Below are 21,716 nucleotides of genomic sequence, written 5' to 3'. Positions count from 1 at the left end.
TGACGCCTGCTGCTGCTGTATATTTGGAGTTTGCGTGTCTCTCTCCCCGTGGTCACGTGGATTTTTCTCCGAGTCCTCCAGATTTGGCTGCAATAACTTCTCGCACGATGACAACCACCTCGCTGAGCCGTCATTTGTGATGGCCGGGGCCTTCCCTGGTAAAATAAAAACCAGTTTATTTTGAGTCTAGATGGAACCCACGACCTCCTGTATACCAGGCGAGGGAGACGACATCTCCTAGCCCCCGGGTTCATCATCGTTTCTCTCGCCCGTCTTTGTGTTCGCAGGATGCAGCCGTGCGAAGAAGCGACCGCAGAGCGAGTGAATGTTTGAGTTCACGAATGATTTGGGGGGTGTGCTGAAAGTCTGCGTGTGTGGGCGAGCGAGTCAGTTCTGGTATTCCACCATGTGGCTGGGTGAGTGAATGAGCAAGTGAGTGGGTGAGTAAGTGAACGAGCGAGCGAGTGAGTGCGTGCGTGAGTCAGTGGGTGAGTGAGCGAGCGAGTGAGTGAGTGGGCGAGTAAGTGAATGAGCGAGGGAGCGAGTGAGTGAGTGCGTGAATCAGTGGGCAAGTAAGTGAACGAGCGAGCGAGTGAGTGAGTGCGTGAGTCAGTGGGTGAGTCAGTGGGCGAGTGAGCGAGTCAGTGGCTGAGCGAGCGAGTGAGTGAGTGCGTGAGTCAGTGGGCGAGTAAGTGAGCGAGCGAGTGAGTAAGTGAGCGAGCGAGCGAGTGAGCGGTCATCGCAATGAGTGAGGCTGCTTTGCGGGGCCCGGACGAGTGATTCGCCGAGGGTGGAGGGGTGGGGGCGGGAATGATTCACGGAGCCCGCGGAACCGGGGGAAGGATTCACAGAGCGAAAGGATCCGGTGGACAACCGAACGACGCCCCGAGTTGAAGGACGAAACGAAGGAAAAAGCCAACGGAAAGTTCCCGCGAACTGACGTCCAACGGAAGGAGGGAGGGAGCGAACGAAGGAGCCAGGGAAGGAGGGGAGGGACCAAACGGAATTCACTTGAGGAATGAAAGGCGCGAGGAGCGAATGAAAAGGGGCGGACGGACAAGAAGAAGGAACGGACGGAGCAAAGGGGATTGTTCCGATGAACTGACGACTCATTCCAATTGGCGCTGAGTCATTCCTGATGAGCGCTGATTCATTCCAATTAGCGCTGATTCATTCCTGATGAGCGCTGATTCATTCCAATTAGCGCTGATTCATTCCTGATTAGTGCTGATTTATTCCAATTAGCGCCAATTCATTCCAATTAGCGCCGATTCATTCCTGATTAGTGCTGAGTCATTACAACTAGTACTGCATCATTCCTCTGAGTGTTTCGTCATTCCTGATCCATGCATCTGAGTGGTCGACGGCTGCTGCTGCTCTCATAGCTTTACCAGTTGCACATCTCGTGGGTTTCACCGACTGCTGGTTAGTGTCACTTTTACCGGCTGCTGCTGCTGCTAGTTAGGAGAACGTTGGCGACTCGGTACTGAGCTTGTGTGCGGCTGGCGCTGGGTAGTGCACAGACTCGCACCGTCAGCTGGTGGGTCTCGTCGCGCCGGCGGTGGCGACTGCCCAGTGAGCGGAGCTCGTTAGCGGCTCCCTCGTGCGGCCTGCAAGCGTCACAGGTTGGGCGGTGCGCTGCCGATTAATGCGCTGTTAGTAACTCGGCAGTGCAGTGCCGGTTATGCGAGTTGACCGCGCGTGTTGCAATCCGTTGTTTTCTACTCCTTGCCGTATCGTTTGTTTCGCTAGTTAGACTCAATATCACTGGCACTTATCACGAGTTACACGAGTTAGTGTCAATATCACTGGCTCATATCGCTTTTTACTTTTAATATCACTGTTACGTATCGCTAGTTACTCTCTATAGTAGAAGTAGTGGGTGAGTGGTGGGTGAGTAGTGGTGAGTAGTGGTGAGTAGTAGTGGGTGAGTGGTGGGTGAGTGGTGGGTGAGTGGTAGTGAGGAGGAGGAGCGATGGAGGGAGGGGCGCTGGAGAGCCGGGAGATGAAGCTGCGAGTGTCGCGTCTCGCACGCCGCATGAACGAGCTGGAGGAGGCGCTGGCCCAGCTGAGAGTCACGGGGACCGAGATCGAGACGCTGTGGGGGCAGCTGTCTCAGGGTGAGACACCACACACCATGGAGACACACGGGGACAAAGATCCCCCGTATAGCCTGAACAGACTGTAGGGGCAAGTGCTGTTAGCGAGCACCTATGAAGGCCGGAACGGTACACGAGGGGGTGGGTGGCCAGCACCACGCCCGACCGCCTTTGTCTCCCTAGTGACGATGTTTACACACCGCACCAGGTACTCATTTTAGGCTGAGTCGACCTAGGGGAGGCCCAGGACCGGTTCAGATAATCGTCACTGGTGTTAGCCGTGAGCGGGAATCGAACCCGGGTCGCCAGGTTCATAGCGCAGCGCGCTAACCGCTACACTACCGCTCCCCACACGGGGACACACACACAGTGACACACACAGACACAGACACACACACACGGACACACACAGACACACACACAGACACAACAACAACAACCGCCATTCGCCACTAAGTGGCGGTGACGTCACCACGACGCTTGTGCCAGACCATGTGCACCTTGAGGCCACGTGAAGTGTCGAACGCCCGCTGGCAGGAGGTCACGGGGCAGACCCAGGTGCCCACGGGTCGACTGACCGAGATAACCTAGATTGGCTGATGCACCACCTGTGCCCCCTACTGTGCCAACTTGCTGTGCTTTAGCCACCTGGCGCTCCGCTCGTTGTTGTGAGCGTCGCTCCCCCGCCCTCCGTTGTTGTTGGAGGGCGACTGCCTACAACTGCCCAGTAGCGTCCTTCACGAGCCTCCTCCACAGAGGCCGATCTTGACACCGCTGGTACCAGTCATCGGCAAGTCCACTCAGCTCCATGTCTTCCTGTACCACATCACTCCATCTCTCTAGCCCGTGTCGCGCCCGTTTAGCCCCCTCGATCCGGCTGAACAAAAATTGCTTGGGCATGCGGTGATTGGGCATGCGGGCTACATGACCCAGCCAACGCAGCCTTGCCTGCCGGAGGAGCTCACCGATGGGACTTTGCCCAGATCTTTCAAGGATTTGTGAGCTCCTCACACAATCCAGCCTGGTTAAACCCAGGATAGATTGTAGGCAGGCCAGCCTAAATGTTTCCAACCGGCGAAGATGCTCCATTAGGGGGGTCCACGTTTCGCAAGCATAGAGAAGGGAGGGAATGACTGTGGCCGAGAAGACCTGAAGCTTTGTGCGGAGCGACAGACCAGGTAGCTTCCACACAGCGTTATGCAACCGATGAAAAGATATTGCCGCTCGACTGATTCGGAGTGAGACCTCCTGCTGTTAAACTGGAGCTGGTCATAAGCACACTGCCCAGGTATGGGAAACTCCACACTCTCCACTACTTCCCCATCACTGATTGGGGAGTTGTGGGGGTGGAGAGTCCGATGGTACAAAATACCCAGGCAGGTGCTTAGTTTTGGTGGGGCTGAAGGTAAGGCCCCACCTCTTAGTGGCACGCTCCAGTCTCAGCAGCAGCGTCTCCAACTCCTCTTCTGAATGAGCAGCTATTACCAAATCATCGGCATACATAACGTGGTTGACCAATAGGGAGCCATCCCTTGATCGCACCCGGGTGTCGATCAGCCTCCCATTATATCTGTACCAAATGGAAATTCCCCCGGTACAGCTATTGAAGGCTTCACCAACTACGTGGTCAAAATAGATGTTAAATAATGTGGGAGCCAGAGGATATCCCTGTCGCACCCCAAGGTGTACAGGGAAAGGCTCTGACTCCCAGCCACGTAGTTTTACCCGGGCCCGCTCACCATCATGAAGGTCCTTAATGATCATGAGCAGAGGGTCAGGGACTCCGAAAGCACGAAGAACAACCCAGAGCCCATGCCTACTGATGGTATCATAGGCCTTGACCAGGTCAATAAAGCAGAGATGTATGTCTTGTTGGAATTCCCTAGACCTCTGCTGTAGCAGACGGACAGAAAATAAGGCATTTGTGCAGGACCGACCTTTCCTGAAACCGCATTGGGGCTCCGCAAGCCTCTCCTCAGCATGCCAAGCAAGGCGATGTTGAATAATCCTTGCCAGAACCTTTCCCGGCACACTGAGGAGTGAGATGCCCCTGTAGTTGTTACAGTCTGTGCGGTCCCCCTTCTTAAAGAGGGGGACCACCAGGGCATCCTTCCAATCCTGCGGAACCCGTCCAGTGGTCAAGACTGTTATGATGTCATATAGGGCAGTCTGTGCACAAACGCCACCCTCCCTCAGCATTTCGCTTGGGAGATCATCTCTGCCTGGTGCCTTTCCTGGTCTCAGACTCTGGATCGCCTTCAGTACTTCCTCAACAGATGGCACCTCAGCCAGCCACTCACAGGGGGTGACCTCTTCCAATATTTGAGGCACCACAGCCTCAGCAGGGTTATCCCCACTTTGTGCCACGATGTTTTCCTGGCTGAGGTATTTCCCCTCCCCCAGGACCTCACAGAAATGCTCAGCAAATCTGCAAACCTGTTCCTGGGGGTCGGAGATTGGATCACCGTTTTTTTCCCTAATGATGGTAATAGGTGTGGTGTTGCAGGTTACTTTTTTGATGGAGTTAAATAGTGATTTGTGATCGCGGGCCACTGAGGCAGACTCTATCTCCTCAGCAACCCGCGACCACCACCCATCCTTATAGCGCCTTACGGCTCTCCGAACCTCCGAGCGAAGGCTGCGGTAAACCTCCTCATTCTCTGACGTGGGATGCTGTAGCCGATGAGAGTGGGCCTGTCGCTTTTTCTCAACTAACCTGAACACCTCCTCTGTCAGCCAGGGTTTCTGGGGAGGTCTGGACCGCGTACCCAAAGCAGCCATTGCAGCTGCATGAGTCAGTCCTAAACCTCGCCCATTTACCCTCGACATCAGGTGGAGTGGGGGACGATGCCAACCCTGGCTGCAAGCGATGATGAAATTCTTGCTTGCAACTTTAATCAGCTAACTGAGACCAGGCCTCTTTTGGTTGGAATGGGGTCCTGGGTGTACACCCACCACCGGAGTGGAAGAATGGCAGGTGCATCTTACAGATGACTAGTCGATGGTCAGAGGGCAGGTCAGCTCCATGGTAGGTCTTGGTGTCAAGGACATGGGCTCGCATCCGCTGGTCCATCACTACGTAGTCCAGCAGATGTTCTTGCTTGGACCAGGCATGCATCCATAATGTTGCGTGGATGCGCCGATGCCGGAAGAGCGTGTTGGTAATTACAAGCCCATGGGCTGCACAAAAATCTAGCAGCCTCCTACCTTTGTTATTGAGCTGATCTGGCCCATGCCTTCCAATCACTCCAGACCAGATGCCAGCATCATGACCAACTCGGGCATTGAAGTCACCCAACAAGATCACTCTGTCCCGAGTGGCCAATTTAGCCAGCACCTGTGACAAGAGGTCATAGAAGGCATCTGAATCATCGGCTTTGCCTGCATCCCTCCACGGATGTTCGTCTTCGGTGGGGGCATAAGTAACCACGACCACCACTCCTCGCCTCCAGTTGATGGGAAGGCGAGCCCAAAGTATCCTGGGGCTTACAGCTTCCCACACCTCACCGCCACGCTCCCACGCCCCCTTCATTCTTTTGTTCAGAAGAAGAGCCACACCCCGTTGTTTGGCAGTATCCTGCCCCGAGTGGAGGACTGTCCACCCCTCATGGTGGCAGGAGCCAGAACCGGTCCACCGGACCTCCTGAATGCCACAGAGATCCAGTCGGTACCAGTCCAGCTCCCGACAAAGGAGTGGCAGCCTCTCCTCCGCAGTGAGCATTCGAACATTCCACCGTGGCCATCCGTAGTGATTTTTTGTTGTTTCTGGAGGAGCCCCGAGGGTGAAGATTCAATCTCCTGGCTCCGCCAATTGGGGTTTGGCCAGGAGACGTCGTAGAAGCCTGTCCCCCCGGGGCCTCCGGCACAAGCTTATTTGTTGCATATTTATGTTTCATTCGTAGTTTAGTGGTAATGAATTGAGGGTGGAGGGGTTACCAGCCCCTCGCACCCATCCAGAGCCCCCGTTTAGCCACTGTGGTGGTCGCAGACGCCATGAGGGGAGAGGCCAATGGGCATTGGCCCTCCCCCCACAGCGCTGTCCACGACAGTGTTGCCCATCCAGCACCGTGAGGAGGTAGGGGGTTGTTTTGCCGGACACACACACACAGACACACACACACAGACACACACACACAGACACACACACACAGACACACACACAGACACACACACAGACAACAACAACCGCCATTCGCCACTAAGTGGCGGTGACGTCACCACGACGCTTGTGCCAGGCCATGTGCACCTTGAGGCCACGTGAAGTGTCGAACGCCCGCTGACAGGAGGTCACGGGGCAGACCCAGTTGCCACGGGTCGACTGACCGAGATGACCGAGATGACTGGCTGATGCACCACCTGTGCCCCCTACTGTACCGACTTGCTGTGTTTTAGCCACCCGGCGCTCCGCTCATTGTTGTTAGCGTCGCTCCTCCACCCTCCGTTGTTGTTGGAAGGCGACTGCCTCCAACTGACCAGTAGCGTCCTTCACGAGCGTCCACACAGACACACACACAGACACACAGACACACACATACAGACACTCACATACAGACACACACACACACAGACGCACACACAGACGCACACACAGACGCACACACAGACACACACACAGACACACACACAGACACACACACAGACACACACACAGACACACAGACACACACACACAGACACACACACACACAGACACACACACACACAGACACACACACAGGGAGACATGGAGCTGTCTCCCCGACTCCTCACCCCCCGTCCTCCCGTCTCCCCGCAGATGGAGCCGCCCCCCTGTCCCCCACGTCCCCGCCGCCGTCCCCGCTGTCCCCCGTGCCGTCTCCGCTCTCCCCCATGTCTCCGCGGTCCCCCGCCTCGCTCCTGCGCGAGGTGGAGGCCCTGAGACGTCGGGCGCAGGAGGCGCTGGGCAGGGACGGGGACACGGGGAGGATGCAGAGAGAATGTGCGGAGATGTCCCAGCGGATCTCCGCAGAGACCGAGACCACCACGATTCTGCAGGGGCAGGTGAGCCAGAGACTCACTCAGGGACTCACTCAGGGACTCACTCAGAGACTCACTTAGAGACTCACTCAGAGACTCACTCACTCAGAGACTCACTCACTCAGAGACTCACTCAGAGACTCAATCAGGGACTCACTCAGAGACTCACTCACTCAGAGACTCACTCAATCAGAGACTCACTCAGAGACTCACTCACTCAGAGACTCACTCAGAGACTCACTCAGAGACTCACTCAGAGACTCACTCACTCAGAGACTCACTCAGAGACTCAATCAGAGACTGACTCACTCAGAGACTCACTCAGAGACTCACTCAGAGACTCACTCAGAGATTCACTCACGCAGAAACTCACACAGACTCACTCTCCCATAGGGTTCAATGTTAAAGGCTCCCAATGGATCGTTCAATGCTAGAGGCGGTGTTTGTTTGTAGATCGATTCTCTCAAAGAGAAGTTGAAAGAGCGAGCGAAGCCTGCAGACAGCAACGGAGCCAAAGATGATGAAAATGAGGTGAGTCACTCACCAAATCACTCACCAACTCACCCACTCACTTACTCACCCACTCACTCACCAACTCACCTATTCACTCACCAACTCACTCACCAACTCACTCATCAACTCACCCACTCACTCACTCACCCACTCACTCACCAACTCCCTCACCCACTCACTCACCAACTCACTCACCAACTCACTCACCTACTGACTCACCAACTCACTCACCTACTCACCAACTCACTCACCAACTCACCTACTCACTCACCAACTCACTCACCTACTCACTCACCCACTCACTCACCCACTCACTCACCAACTCACTCACCTACTCACTCACCCACTCACTCACCAACTCACTCACCTACTCACTCACCAACTCACTCACTCACCTACTCACCAACTCACTCACCAACTCACTCACCAACTCACTCACCAACTCACTCACCCACTCACTCACCCACTCACTCACCAACTCACCCACTCACTCGCTCACTCACCAACTCACTCACCCACTCACTTACCAACTCACTCACCAACTCACTCACTCACCCACTCACTCACCAACTCACCTACTCACTCACCAACTCACTCACCAACTCACCCACTCACTCACTCACTCACCCACTCACTCACCAACTCCCTCACCCACTCACTCACCAACTCACTCACCAAATTACTCACCTACTCACTTACCAATTCACTCACCTACTCACCAACTCACTCACCAACTCACCTACTCACTCACCCACTCACTCACCAACTCAATCACCAACTCACTCACCAACTAACTCACTCACCCACTCACTCACCCACTCACTCACCCACTCACTCACCCACTCACTCACCAACTCACCCACTCAATCGCTCACTCACCAACTCACTCACCCACTCACTCACCAACTCACCTACTCACTCACCAACTCACTCACCAACTCACCCACTCACTCACTCACTCACCCACTCACTCACCAACTCCCTCACCCACTCACTCACCAACTCACTCACCAAATTACTCACCTACTCACTTACCAATTCACTCACCTACTCACCAACTCACTCACCAACTCACCTACTCACTCACCCACTCACTCACCAACTCAATCACCAACTCACTCACCAACTAACTCACTCACCCACTCACTCACCCACTCACTCACCCACTCACTCACCCACTCACTCACCAACTCACCCACTCAATCGCTCACTCACCAACTCACTCACCCACTCACTTACCAACTCGCTCACCAACTCACTCACTCACCAACTCACTCACCAGCTCACTCACCAACTCACTCACCCACTCACTCACCAACTCACTCACCAACTCACCAACTCACTCACCAACTCACCCACTCACTCACCAACTCACCCATTCACCTACTCACCAACTCACTCACCCACTCACTCACTTACTCACTCACCAACTCACTCACCTACGCACTCACCAACTCACTCACCTATTCACCAACCAACTCACTCACCAACTCACTCACTCACCAACTCACTCACCTACTCACTCACCCACTCACTCACCCACTCACTCACCAACTCACTCACCAACTCACCTACTCACTCACCCACTCACTCACCAACTCAATCACCAACTCACTCACCAACTAACTCACTCACCAACTCACTCACACACTCACTCACCCACTCACTCACCAACTCACCCACTCACTCGCTCACTCACCAACTCACTCACCCACTCACCAACTCACTCACCCACTCACTTACCAACTCGCTCACCAACTCACTCACTCACCAACTCACTCACCAGCTCACTCACCAACTCACTCACCCACTCACTCACCAACTCACTCACCAACTCACCAACTCACTCACCAACTCACCCATTCACTCACCAACTCACCCATTCACCTACTCACCAACTCACTCACCAACTCACTCACCCACTCACTCACTTACTCACTCACCAACTCACTCACCTACGCACTCACCAACTCACTCACCTATTCACCAACCAACTCACTCACCAACTCACTCACTCACCAACTCATTCACCTACTCACTCACCCACTCACTCACCCACTCACTCACCAACTCACCCATTCACCTACTCACCACTCACTCACCAACTCACTCACCCACTCACTCACCTACTCACTCACCAATTCACTCACCCACTCACTCACCAACTCACTCACCCACTCACTCACTCACCCACTCACTCACCAACTCACTCACCCACCCACTCACTCACTCACCCACTCACTCACCAACTCACCGATTCACCTACTCACCAACTCACTCACCCACTCACTCACCTACTCACTCACCAACCCACTCACCTACGCACTCACCAACTCACCTACTCACCAACTCACCCACTCACTCACTCACCCACTCACTCACCCAACTCACTCACCCACTCACTCACTCACCAACTCACCAAACCCACTTATCCACCCACCCACTCACCAACCCTCTCTGACCTCCCCCCCCACTCCCAGCTGCTGGAGGAGCTGGGTTTGTTACGCGAGCGGGTGCGCTCCGTGGAAAGTCGCGGGGCCGAGCACGACGAGATGGAGGCGGAGCTGCGTGACAACCTGGAGCGGCTGCGTGCCGCTGGCCGGGAGGTGCGGGCCCGCGTACGCGAGGCCGTGCGCGACCGGGACGAGGCCAAGTCGGCACTCGGGCGGGCGGAGAAGACGCGGGAGGAGATGAGGGAGCGCGTGAGATGCGTGGAGAGACTGGTACGGGGTGGGGGGGGGGGGCTGTCTCTCTTCTGTAGCAACTACTTAGCACGCACACACACACTAACACACTCACTCACCCAGCTACTCACTCACTAACACACTCACTAACTCACTCAGCCACTCACTCACCCAGCCACTCACTCACTCACCCACTAACACACACACCCACCCATTCAAACACTCGCCCATTAACACACTCACTCACTCACCCAGCCACTCACTGACTCAGCCATTCATTCACTCACCCACTCACTCACTCACCCACTCAGCCACTCGCTCACCCAGCCAGCCACTCACTCACTCACCCAGCCACTCACTCACTCACTCAGCCACTCACTCACTCACTCACCCAGCCACTCACTCACCCACCCAGCCACTCACTTACTCACCCAGCCACCCACTCACTCACCCACCCACTAACACACACCCACCAATGCAAACACTCACCCACCAATGCAAACACTCACCCACCACCCACTCACCCACTAACACTCGCACACACAGTGACAACAACAACAACCGCCATTCGCCACTAAGTGGCGGTGACGTCACCACGGCGCTTGTGCCAGGCCATGTAACCTTGAGGCCACGTGAAGTGTCGACCGCCCGCTGGCAGGAGGTCACGGGGCAGACCCAGGTGCCACGGGTCAACTGACTGAAAAGACCGAGATGACTGGCTGATGCACCACCTGTGCCCCCTACTGGGCCAACTTTCTGTGCTTTAGCCACCCGGCGCTCCGCTCGTTGTTGTGAGCGTCGCTCCTCCGCCCTCCATTATTGTTGGAGGGCGACTGCCTCCAACTGCCCAGTAGCGTCCTTCACGAGCCTCCTCCACAGAGGCCGATCTTGATACCGCTGGTACCAGTTATCCGCAAGTCCACTCAGCTGCACATCCTCCTGTACCACATCACTCCATCTCCTCTCTAGCCCATACCGCGCCCGTTTAGCCCCCGCGATCCAGGCCCAGCCAACTTAGCCTTGCCTGCCGGAGGAGCTTACCGATGGGACTTTGTCCAGATCTTTCAAGGATTTGTGAGCTCCTCACACAATCCAGCCTGGTTAAACACAGGATGGATCGTAGGCATGCCAGCCTTAATGTTTCTAACCGGCGAAGATGTTCCATTAGGAGGGCCCATGTTTCGCAAGCGTAGAGAAGGGAGGGAATGACTGTGGCCGAGAAGACCTGAAGCTTCGTGCGGAGCAACAGACCAGGTAGCTTCCACATAGCGTTACGCAACCGATGAAAAGATAATGCCGCTCGACTGATTCACAGTGAGACCTCTGCTGTTAAACTGGAGCTGGTCATGAGCACACTGGCCAGGTATGGGAAACTCTCTACTCTCTACACAACTGCGCCATCACCAATTGGGAGTTGTGGGGGTGGAGTGTCCGATGGTACAAAATACCCAGGCAGATGCTTAGTTGTGGTGGGGCTGATGGTAAGGCCCACCTCTTGGTGGCACGCTCCAGGTTCAGCAGCAGCGCCTCCAACTCCTCCTCTGATTGAGCAGCTATCACCAAATCATCGGCATACATAACGTGGTTGACCAATAGGGAGCCATCCCTTGATCGCACTCGGGCATCGATCAGCCTCCCATTATATCTGTACTAGATGGAAATTCTTCCGGTACAGCCATTAAAGGCTTCATGAACTACGTGGTCGAAAAAGATGTTAAATAATGTGGGAGCCAGAGAACATTCCTGTCGCACCCCAAAGTGAACAGGAAATGGCTCTGACTCCCGGCCACGTAGTTTTACCTGGGCCCGCTCACCATCATGAAGGTCCTTAATGATCGTGAGCAGAGGGTCAGGGACTCCGAAAGCATGAAGAACAACCCAGAGGCCAGGCCTAGTGATGGTATCATAGGCCTTGACCAGGTCAATAAAGCACACGCACACACACCCGCCCACTAACACACTCACTCACTCACCCACCCACCCACCTACTCACCTACTCACCCACTCACCCATTCACCCACCCATTCACCCGCTCACCCACCCACCCATCCACTCTCCCCCCTCACTCTCCCCCCCATTCTACCCCCACTCTCTCCCCACTCTCTCCCCACTCCCCCCCCACTCACCCCACCCACTCTTCCCCCACTCTACCCCCCACTCTCCCCCCATTCTCCCTCCCACTCTCCCCCCCACTCTCCATCCCACTCTCCCCCCCACTCTCTCCCCCCACTCTCCCCCCACTCTCCCCCCATTCTCCCTCCCACTCTTTCCCCCACTCTCCCCCCACTCTCCCCCCACTCTCCCCCCATTTCTCCCCCCCACTCTCCCCCCACTCTCCCCTCACTTTTCCTCCCTCTCCCCCCCCCCCGCTCTCCCCCCACTCTCCCTCCCTCTCCCCCCACTCTCCCCCCACTCTCCTCCCCCCACTCTCGTCCCCCCACTTTCCCCCCCCCCCCACTCTCCCCCCACTCTCCCCCCCACTCTCCCCCCACTCTCCCCCCCCCCCCCACTCTCCCCCCCCCACCCCCCCCACTCTCCCCCCCCACTCCCCCCCCCTCACTCCACCCCCCACTCTCCCCCCACTCTCCCCCCACTCTCCTCCCCCCACTCTCCCCCCCCACCCCCCCACTCTCCCCCCCCACTCCCCCCCCCCTCACTCCCCCCCCACTCTCCCCCACTCTCCCCCCACTCCCCCCCCTCCCCCCCCCCCCGCTCTCTCTCGCTGTGCCTGCCAGCTGGAGGAGAGCGTGCGCCTGCGTGAGGAGCACGAGGAGGCTCAGCAGGAGCTCGCCCGCCTGCGCGAGCGCCTCCTCGACACGGACGAGCGCCGGCTGGAGGCCGAGTCCAAGCTGCGCGCCCTCCAGGAGGAGCGCGGCAGCAGCGAGGAGCGCCTGCGCAGCTCCGACAAGGAGCGCCGCGAGCTGGAGCAGAAGCTCGCGCTCGCCGACAGGGAGCGCCGCGAGCTCGGGGAGAAACTCCGGGATGCCGGCAAGGATTCACGCAAGGCCCAGAATGCCCAGGAGCTGGAAGAGAAGCTGCGGAGTTCCGAGAAGAAATGCCGGGAGGCGGAAGAGACGTTTGGGATTTCTGAGAAGAAATGCCGGGAGGCGGAGGAGAAATTAGTGAGTTCCGAGAAGAAGTTACGGGAGGCGGAGGAGAAATTAGGGAGTTCCGAGAAGAAATGCCGGGAGCTGGAGGAGAAACTCCGCGATGCCGGCAAGGATTCCCGCAAGCCGCAGGAGCTGGAGGAGAAGCTGCGGAATTCCGAGAAGAAATCCCGGGAGGTGGAAGAGACGTTTGTGAGTTCTCAGAAGAAGTCCCGGGAGCTGGAGGAGAAATTAGGGAGTGCCGAGAAGAAGTTACGGGAGCTGGAGGAGAAGCTCGGCAAGTCTGAGAAGAAATCCGTGGATCTGGAAGGTAGACTTGAGAATTCGCAGAAGGAGCTGGGAGAGTTGAAAGGCGTCCAAGAGTTGAGGGTGAAGCCTCGATCCCCCCGGGAGGAGGAGGAGAGGGCTCGGGATTCCCAGAGGGAGCGCCAGGAGCTGGAAGAGAAGCTCCGCAAGTCCGAGACGCAGCGTCAGGAGTTGGAGGAAAAGCTTCGGAGTTCCGTGAAGGAAGCTCCGGGGCCGCAGCCGAAGGCGCGGATTTCCCGGGATGAGCGGCGGGAGTTGGAGGAGAAGCTTCGCGCCTCCGAGAAGGAGCGCGAGGCACTGGAAGAGAACCTTCGGAATCACAAGCGGGAACGGCGGGAGTTTGAGCAGAAGCTTCGGAGTTCCGAAAACCAACTGGAGGAGTTGAAGACGAAGCCGCGATTCCCGCGAGCGGAGCGCCAGGAGCTGGAGGAGAAGCTCCGGGATTCCGAGAAGGAGCGCCAGTCCCTGGCGGACAAGCTCCTGAACGTTGAGAAGGAGGCCCAGGCGTTGAAGGCGAAGCCTCGGCCTTCGCGGGAGGAAGACAAGGGGCAGTCAGGAGCTCGAAGAGAAGCTCCGGAAATCCGAGGAGCAGCGTCAGGAGTTGTCGGCAAAACTTGGGAGTTCTGAGAAGGAAATCCAGGAGTATCAATCGAAGCCCCGGTTCTCCCGGGAGGAGCGCCGGGAGCTGGAGGAGAAGCTGGCGGATTCCGAGACGCAGCGTCGGTCCCTGGAGGAGAAGCTCCAGAGCTCCGAGGCTGATCGCCGGGGATTGGAGGAGAGGCTTCGGAGTCTCCGGAAGGAGCTGGAGCAGTCCAAGGTGCCTCCGCAGGTGTCTGCGGAGACGGAGCAGAAGCTGGCGGCCTGGGAGAAGGAGCGCCGCGAGCTGGAGGGGAGGTTGGAGAACTCCGAGTGGGAACGCCGACGCCTGGAGGAGAAACTGGGACCACATTCTCCGAGCGGTGAGACGTGGTGATGTCTGTGTCCAGCTCGTCTCTGGCTCTGTCTCTGCTTGAGACCTCGCCCTGCGATGGGAATGTAGAGATTATAAAAGTCTTAAACGTTGAACCCTGTGGGAGCCTTTAACGTTGAACCCTGTGGGAGCCTTTAACGTTGAACCCTGTGGGAGCCTTTAACACTGAACCCTGTGGGAGCCTTTAACATTGAACCCTGTGGGAGCCTTTAACATTGAACCCTGTGGGAGCCTTTAACATTAACCCTGTGGGAGCCTTTAACATTTAACCCTGTGGGAGCCTTTAACACTGAACCCTGTGGGAGCCTTTAACATTGAACCCTGTGGGAGCCTTTAACATTGAACCCTGTGGGAGCCTTTAACATTGAACTCCTATGGGAAGCCTTTAACATTGAACCCTGTGGGAGCCTTTAACGTTAAATCCTATGGGAACCTTTAACATTGAACCCTGTGGGAGCCTTTAACATTGAACCCTGTGGGAACCTTTAATATTGAACCCTGTGGGAGCCTTTAACATTGAACCCTGTGGGAGCCTTTAACATTGAACCCTGTGGGAGCCTTTAACATTGAACCCTGTGGGAGCCTTTAACATTGAACCCTGTGGGAGCCTTTAACATTGAACCCTGTGGGAGCCTTTAACATTGAACCCTGTGGGAGCCTTTAACATTGAACCCTGTGGGAGCCTTTAACATTGAACCCTGTGGGAGCCTTTAACATTGAACCCTGTGGGAGCCTTTAACATTGAACCCTGTGGGAGCCTTTAACATTGAACCATGTGGGAGCCTTTAACATTGAACCCTGTGGGAGCCTTTAACATTGAACCCTGTGGGAGCCTTTAACATTGAATCATGTGGGAACCTTTAATATTGAACCCTGTGGGAACCTTTAATATTGAACCCTGTGGGAGCCTTTAACATTGAACCCTGTGGGAGCCTTTAACATTGAATCATGTGGGAACCTTTAACATTGAACCATGTGGGAACCTTTAATATTGAACCCTGTGGGAGCCTTTAACATTGAACCCTGTGGGAGCCTTTAACATTGAACCCTGTGGGAGCCTTTAACATTGAACCCTGTGGGAGCCTTTAACATTGAATCCTGTGGGAGCCTTTAACATTGAACCCTGTGGGAGCCTTTAACATTTAACCCTGTGGGAGCCTTTAACACTGAACCCTGTGGGAGCCTTTAACATTGAACCCTGTGGGAGCCTTTATAATTGAATCCTGTGGGAGCCTTTAACGTTGAACGCTGTGGGCAGGACCATCCATTGGGTGGGTGCGGGGATTAGGGCGGTCGCCCCAATTCACAGTACCTAAGGGGCGGATGATGATGATGATGATGACGATGATGACGACGATGACGACGATGATGATGATGACGATGATGATGACGATGACGACGATGATGATGATGATGACGATGATGATAACGACGATGATGGTGATGACGATGATGATGACGAGGATGATGACGATGATGACGACGATGACGACGATGATGATGATGATGACGATGACTGACGATGATGATGATGACGATGACGACGATGATGATGATGATGACGATGATGATGACGACGATGATGGTGATGACGATGATGATGACGAGGATGATGACGATGATGACGACTATGATGATGACGACGATGATGATGTCGATGATGACGATAATGATTGATTGATGATGATGAACACGTTGATGACGATGATGATGATGACGATGATGACGATGATGACGATGATGAACACGTTGACAATGATAAAGACAACAATTCCATGATGAAATCACAACCGAACGACTGGTCACTCTTGCGCGTAACGGTGGCAAGGAGATGTTAACTACTCCGCCAGGTACGCAGGAGGTCGTGGGTTTGATCCCGACACTGATGCCTTCTGTACATTTGGAGTTTGCGTGTCTCTCTCCCAGTGTCTTTTACTTTGGGTCCTCCAGTTTCCCCCCCCCCCCCACCTCTTGACTCGACATACGTTTAGATTATTTGGCTGCTATGAATTACAGACGATGATGATAAGCCACTTCGTTGAAAAGAGCGACAGCTCTACCTCGTTATTCACAAACTTGCCGGCTGCGTTTTTGGCTATCGGCGAATCGCATCTGGAGCTCTAAATGATCGCTGCATCGACGGAGAGAGATAAAACGATGAGAGATGGTACGGTGATGAGAAACAAAGTGATGAGTGATAATGTTACGAGATAAAGCGATGAGATAAAGATAATGTGACGAGAGTTAAAGTGATGAGAGATGCGTCGTTATAATAATGTTAACTTATTTCATAGCTTATTTACATATTTAAGGTTTTCATTCAAAAGATAAAGCAGGTTTTCATAGGCCAATATCACAACCTGCAAAATGTGCAATTCACGAGCATCTCAGAAATGTATCCCTGGCGAATATCGAGGGGATACCGTATATACAGTGAGGGAAAAAAGTATTTGATCCCCTGCTGATTTTGTACGTTTGCCCACTGACAAAGAAATGATCAGTCTAAAATTTTAATGGTAGGTTTATTTGAACAGTGAGAGACAGAATAACAACAACAAAAATCCAGAAAAACGCATGTCAAAAATGTTATAAATTGATTTGCATTTTAATGAGGGAAATAAGTATTTGACCCCTCTGCAAAACATGACTTAGTACTTGGTGGCAAAACCTTTGTTGGCAATCACAGAGGTCAGACGTTTCTTGTAGTTGGCCACCAGGTTTGCACACATCTCAGGAGGGATTTTGTCCCACTCCTCTTTGCAGATCTTCTCCAAGTCATTAAGGTTTTGAGGCTGACGTTTGGCAACTCGAACCTTCAGCTCCCTCCACAGATTTCTTTATCACTGCTTTACGTGTTCAGTCGATTGGCCTTCCCGCGCATCTCCGTTTAGCGCGGCTGACTACGTACGGTGCGAAACAAAGTCAACGTACACACGCTGCAAAAATAGTTTATTAGAATCAAAGAGTATGGATTCCTGCAGTCACGAAAGCTTCAAATCAAGATCCGGTTGTTGAGTTTATCTCCGCTCTGCCACGGCGTGCAGCAGCAGCGCGGGACCGTCTGGAGGCGAGTTTGGGCCCCGGCTCTCCACGCACCGGCCGCGAGCTGGAGCGCCTCCGCTTGGAGGTTACCGACCTGCGGCAGCAGCTGCAGCGCTCGGAAGCCCGGGCGCTCAAACTGGAGCAGCAGCTGCAGCAGCAGCAGCAGCGGCGTCGCGAGGGGGAAGCCGTCGGCCCCACGCCGGCCGGCCTCCCCAACTCCACCACCGACTCCCTCCCCCTCCCCCCCGCCGCCACGTCGGCGTCGGCGGCACGGCGCCGGGAGACGCTGCTGGCGCTGGAGCTGGAGGACGCCCGCAGCGTCCTCAAGCGCGAGCGGCAGCACGCGGAGCAGCTGCAGCGGGAGGTGGACCGCCTGCTGCTCGCCGCGCACCAGCGGGGGGGCCCGGGCGGCGGGGGGGGAGGGGCCGCGGGGGGGGCGGCCCGGGTCGGCGCCCGCGGCCTCCTCTCCCGGGACCCCCCGGAGCCGGCGAGGCCCCGCAGCTCCCTCGAGAGCAAGGCGGCCACGCTGCCCTCCGTGCCCACCGTGGGGGCGGCGGCGCTCGGCAGGCGGCGGCCGAGGAGCAGCATCCTCCTCGAAGACGAAGAGGGCCCGGGGGAGGAGGCGGAGGCTGCGGCGACGGTGGCGGCGGGAGGACGAGGTGTGGGGGGAGGAGCGGGAGGACGGGACGCCGACACCGGGAGGCCGTCCGGAGCAGAGGCCCGGAGGGTTAGCGACGCCGGCAGGAGCGGCGGGACGTTCACGAGCAAGGCCAGCATCCCCGTGGGAGGCCCGCCCACTCACACCTCCTCCGTGAACCTGCAGCTCGGCCTGGCGCCTGCTCGCAGGGGGCGCCCCGGGCCGGGCGGGGAGGAGGCGGCGGCCGAGCCGGGCGACGGAAGCGACGGAGGCGGCTCCCAGCGGCGCTTCCTGCGGGCTCAGTCCTTCCCGGAGCCGCGCGAGGACGGGGCCCCGATGGACGGCCGCTCGGACTCGCGGCTCTCCTCGCTCTCCTCGCTCTCCTCGCCCGTCGAGGCGGCCGGCAAGGAGGGCCGGGAGACGGCCGGCGGCGAGGCGGAGCGGGCCGAGGCCGGTCGCCACGGCGGCGCCGCCGGAACGCGAGCGGCTCCCTGCTATGGGAACGGCGGCACCGGCGCCGTCGCCGGGGAGAGCGGCGGGAGGAGCAACAGCAGCAGCGCGGACGACGACGGCGGTGGCGGCGGCGCAGCCAGGCGGGTCGCCGGCGGGGCCGGGGGTGGGGGCGCCGGTGGAGGTTCCGACGAGGGTCACGGTCGGGGCCCCGGCGCTAGAGACGGCGCCGGGGCCTTCAAGGAGAGCGGCAGGAGGAGCAACAGCAGCGTGGACGACGGCGGCGGCGGCGGCGCAGCCAGAGCGGCCACCGGTCGGGGCGCCGGTGGGGGTAGCGACGTGGGTACGAGCCGGGGTAGCGACGGGGGTTCCAATAAGGGCACCGGTGCCACGGAAGGCGCCCGAGACGGCTCCGGCGCCTCCAGGAGGAGCCAGGCGGGCGAACGCTCCGTGGACCTCAACTCCCTCTACCTGGACGCGGTGCGCACAGCGACGAGGGCGGCGAGAGGAGCGGAGGGAGGGGGCGGCGGGGGGGCAGCAGGGGGGGGGGAGGGAGCGCCCCTGGAAGGGGCCCGCCAGCAGGAGAGTCGGAGACGTTCCCTCGCGGCTCGGGAAGAGCTACGAGGATTTGAGCGCCGTGGGAGGAGCGGGAGAGGGGACGAGACGCGGGGACGACTGGAGGAGGATGGGGGATACCGCCAGGTACGTGGCCCTTGGGGGGAGGGGCAGGCCTTGGTGGTGAGTCTGTGGGTCTCTGTGTGGTGAGTCTGTGGGTCTCTGTGTGGTGAGTCTGTGGGTCTCTGTGTGGTGAGTCTGTGGGTCTCTGTGTGTTGTGTTTGTGGCTCTCTGGGTGAGTCTGTGGGTCACTACGGAGGAGAGGCTTCCATTCTTATGTCGGGAGTTGGAATGGTACCCTTGTACCTCTGGTATTCAGCAGGTCCAGTGGACCGGTTCTGGCTTCAGTCATAACTCAGGGCAGAAAGCTGCCAAAAAACAGGGAGTGGGTCTTCATTTGAACTAAAGAATAAAAGGGGCGTGGGAGTATGGAGGCAGAGTGTGGGAAGTTGTTCATTAAGTCATTATATTATATAGTAAGAACTCACCCCCGCTAAAGAAGAGGAATCACAATACTTTACAGTATAAATTAAACAAAATTAGTCCTACCGATAAAATCACGACACATCCAAAAAGATCAAAATGAGAGGACACACTCCAGAAAAAGATCTCAGGCGCCACACTTGAGAAGGCCCTGCTACCAGCCAGCGTAGAATGACAACTTGTGGATTGAGCTAGCAGGGCTTGAGGAGTTCAAGGTATGTATCTACCGGACGTCTGGGGGGCCATAAGGGACTGCAGGTACCGAGGACCAAGGCCATTTTGAGCTTTGTAAGTCATTACAGCTCACTTAAATTGTATGCGATAGCTGTCTGGTAGCCATTGCAGATCACGGAGGATGGGTTTTATGTGCTCGAAACGGCTAACACATCTTAGTATGCGGGAAGCCGCATTCTACATTTGCTGCAGTTTGCAAACCAGTCCACAAGTCAGCTCGGCATACAGAGCATTAATCGGTGTTTCGAGATCACGAGCGGATAAGAGGGGGCATAGCCCTCTGAGCACTCTCCGGTGATGAAGCCCCGCTTTGACCACAGCTGCAACCTGAGGGTGCATGGTGAAGCTAAGATCGAACAGTACACCGAGGTTGTGCACCATTTCTACAGGGAGAGGGCGGACTCCATTGATTAATGGAGGCACTCCCCCTGTTTCATCTTCAGCCGGCTCTCTGACCCGAAAATCATCAGCAGCGTCTGGTCAGTTTTGCTGCACCTCCGCCAGGCAGTCTGTTAAGCAGGCGAGGGCTGCATCTGGGTCACCTGGAAAGGAGACGTATATCTGGGTGTTATTGGCGTACTGGTGGCACTGTAACCCGTGCCTCCGGATGATAGCTCCCAGCGGCCTAACATAGACATTGAATAAAAGGGGAGATAAGACTTACCCCTGAGGGATACCGTAAGGGGAGGGTCCAACAGGGGACACGTGGGGACCCAAGGCCACCTGCTAGGTCCTGCCCAGAGGTCGCAAAAGGGTTTTGAATCCTTACCCATACCTGTACCCGGCCGCACCAGGGTCGCAAATGGGTACCTGTACCCGTACCCGGCCGGGTACGGGTACCCGTTCCCTACCCGTACCCGTACCCTACCCGAAATGAGTGACAAACGGTTACTCACCAGTGACTCATGGCCTACCCGTACCCGTACCCGGCCGCACCAGGGTCGCAAACGGCTACCCGTACCCGGCCGGGGACGGGTAGCCAGGTATCGGGTAGGGTACGGGTATCGGGTACCCGGTTGCGACCTCTGGTCCTGCCTTGCCAGAAAGATCCAATCCGCTGGAAGGCGGTGCCTCCGATTCCTGCCAGGCCCCATAGGTGCCGCAATAAAACCTCATGATCAATTGTATCAAAGGCGGCTGACAGGTCAAACATAACAAGGGCTGAAAGACAGCTCCGGTCCATCGCCACGAGGAGATTGTCACGCAAACCAAGGTGGACTCAGTTCCATGATGGGCCCTGAAGCCTGATTGAGTGACATCAAAGAAGCACGCGGCCTCGGCCTCCAGACACAACTCCAACTGGGAGGAGGCCACCCATTCGAAAATCTTCCCTAAAGAGGGAAGATTGAATATCGGGTGATTGATCGCCAGGATATCAACATCCAGTGCCGTTTCTGAAAGGTAAAAGTTGACCAATTTGGTCACTATCGGGATCACTGACTCAAAGGCCTCCTGAAGAATCTAAGAGGAACAGGGATCTAAATCACAGGTGGTCCAGTGGTGATAGGTTTTTACCCTTTCAACTGGTACAAAAACTGACACCTTTATACAAGGCATCATGTTTGCAATAACCACAAAACA

General features: G+C 56.3%; 2 protein-coding genes across 3 annotated transcripts in view; both read left to right on the top strand.

Annotated features, from left to right (window-relative positions):
* Positions 1-6,818, top strand: part of LOC133360786 (charged multivesicular body protein 1B1) — a 406,386-nt gene extending 399,568 nt beyond the window's left edge. Inside the window, exon 9 of one of the 2 annotated variants that reach the window (XM_061579664.1) lies at positions 6,806-6,818. The gene's annotated coding sequence lies outside the window, so the exon portion shown is untranslated. Of the gene's footprint in view, positions 1-2,458; positions 2,496-6,805 lie in introns of those variants that run through there. The other variant, XM_061579663.1, reaches the window with a different exon arrangement.
* LOC133360630 (golgin subfamily A member 6-like protein 2) overlaps positions 1-21,716 on the top strand; it is a 66,955-nt gene that overhangs the window by 22,715 nt on the left and 22,524 nt on the right. The window contains 8 exon segments of the mRNA XM_061579427.1: positions 288-2,120; positions 6,874-7,118; positions 7,548-7,625; positions 10,088-10,330; positions 13,027-14,222; positions 14,224-14,663; positions 17,719-19,313; positions 19,345-19,505. Of these exon segments, the coding sequence (XP_061435411.1) occupies positions 1,976-2,120; positions 6,874-7,118; positions 7,548-7,625; positions 10,088-10,330; positions 13,027-14,222; positions 14,224-14,663; positions 17,719-19,313; positions 19,345-19,505 (4,103 nt within the window). The 5' untranslated portion in view covers positions 288-1,975.

This window comes from Lethenteron reissneri, chromosome 69 (assembly GCF_015708825.2).
Source record: "Lethenteron reissneri isolate LAM-NWPU_2019-01 chromosome 69, ASM1570882v1, whole genome shotgun sequence".
NCBI classification, from domain to species: Eukaryota; Metazoa; Chordata; class Hyperoartia; order Petromyzontiformes; family Petromyzontidae; genus Lethenteron; species Lethenteron reissneri.
The sequence above is the reverse complement of the archived record's forward strand: the minus strand, read 5'-3'. Positions and strand labels throughout refer to the sequence as shown.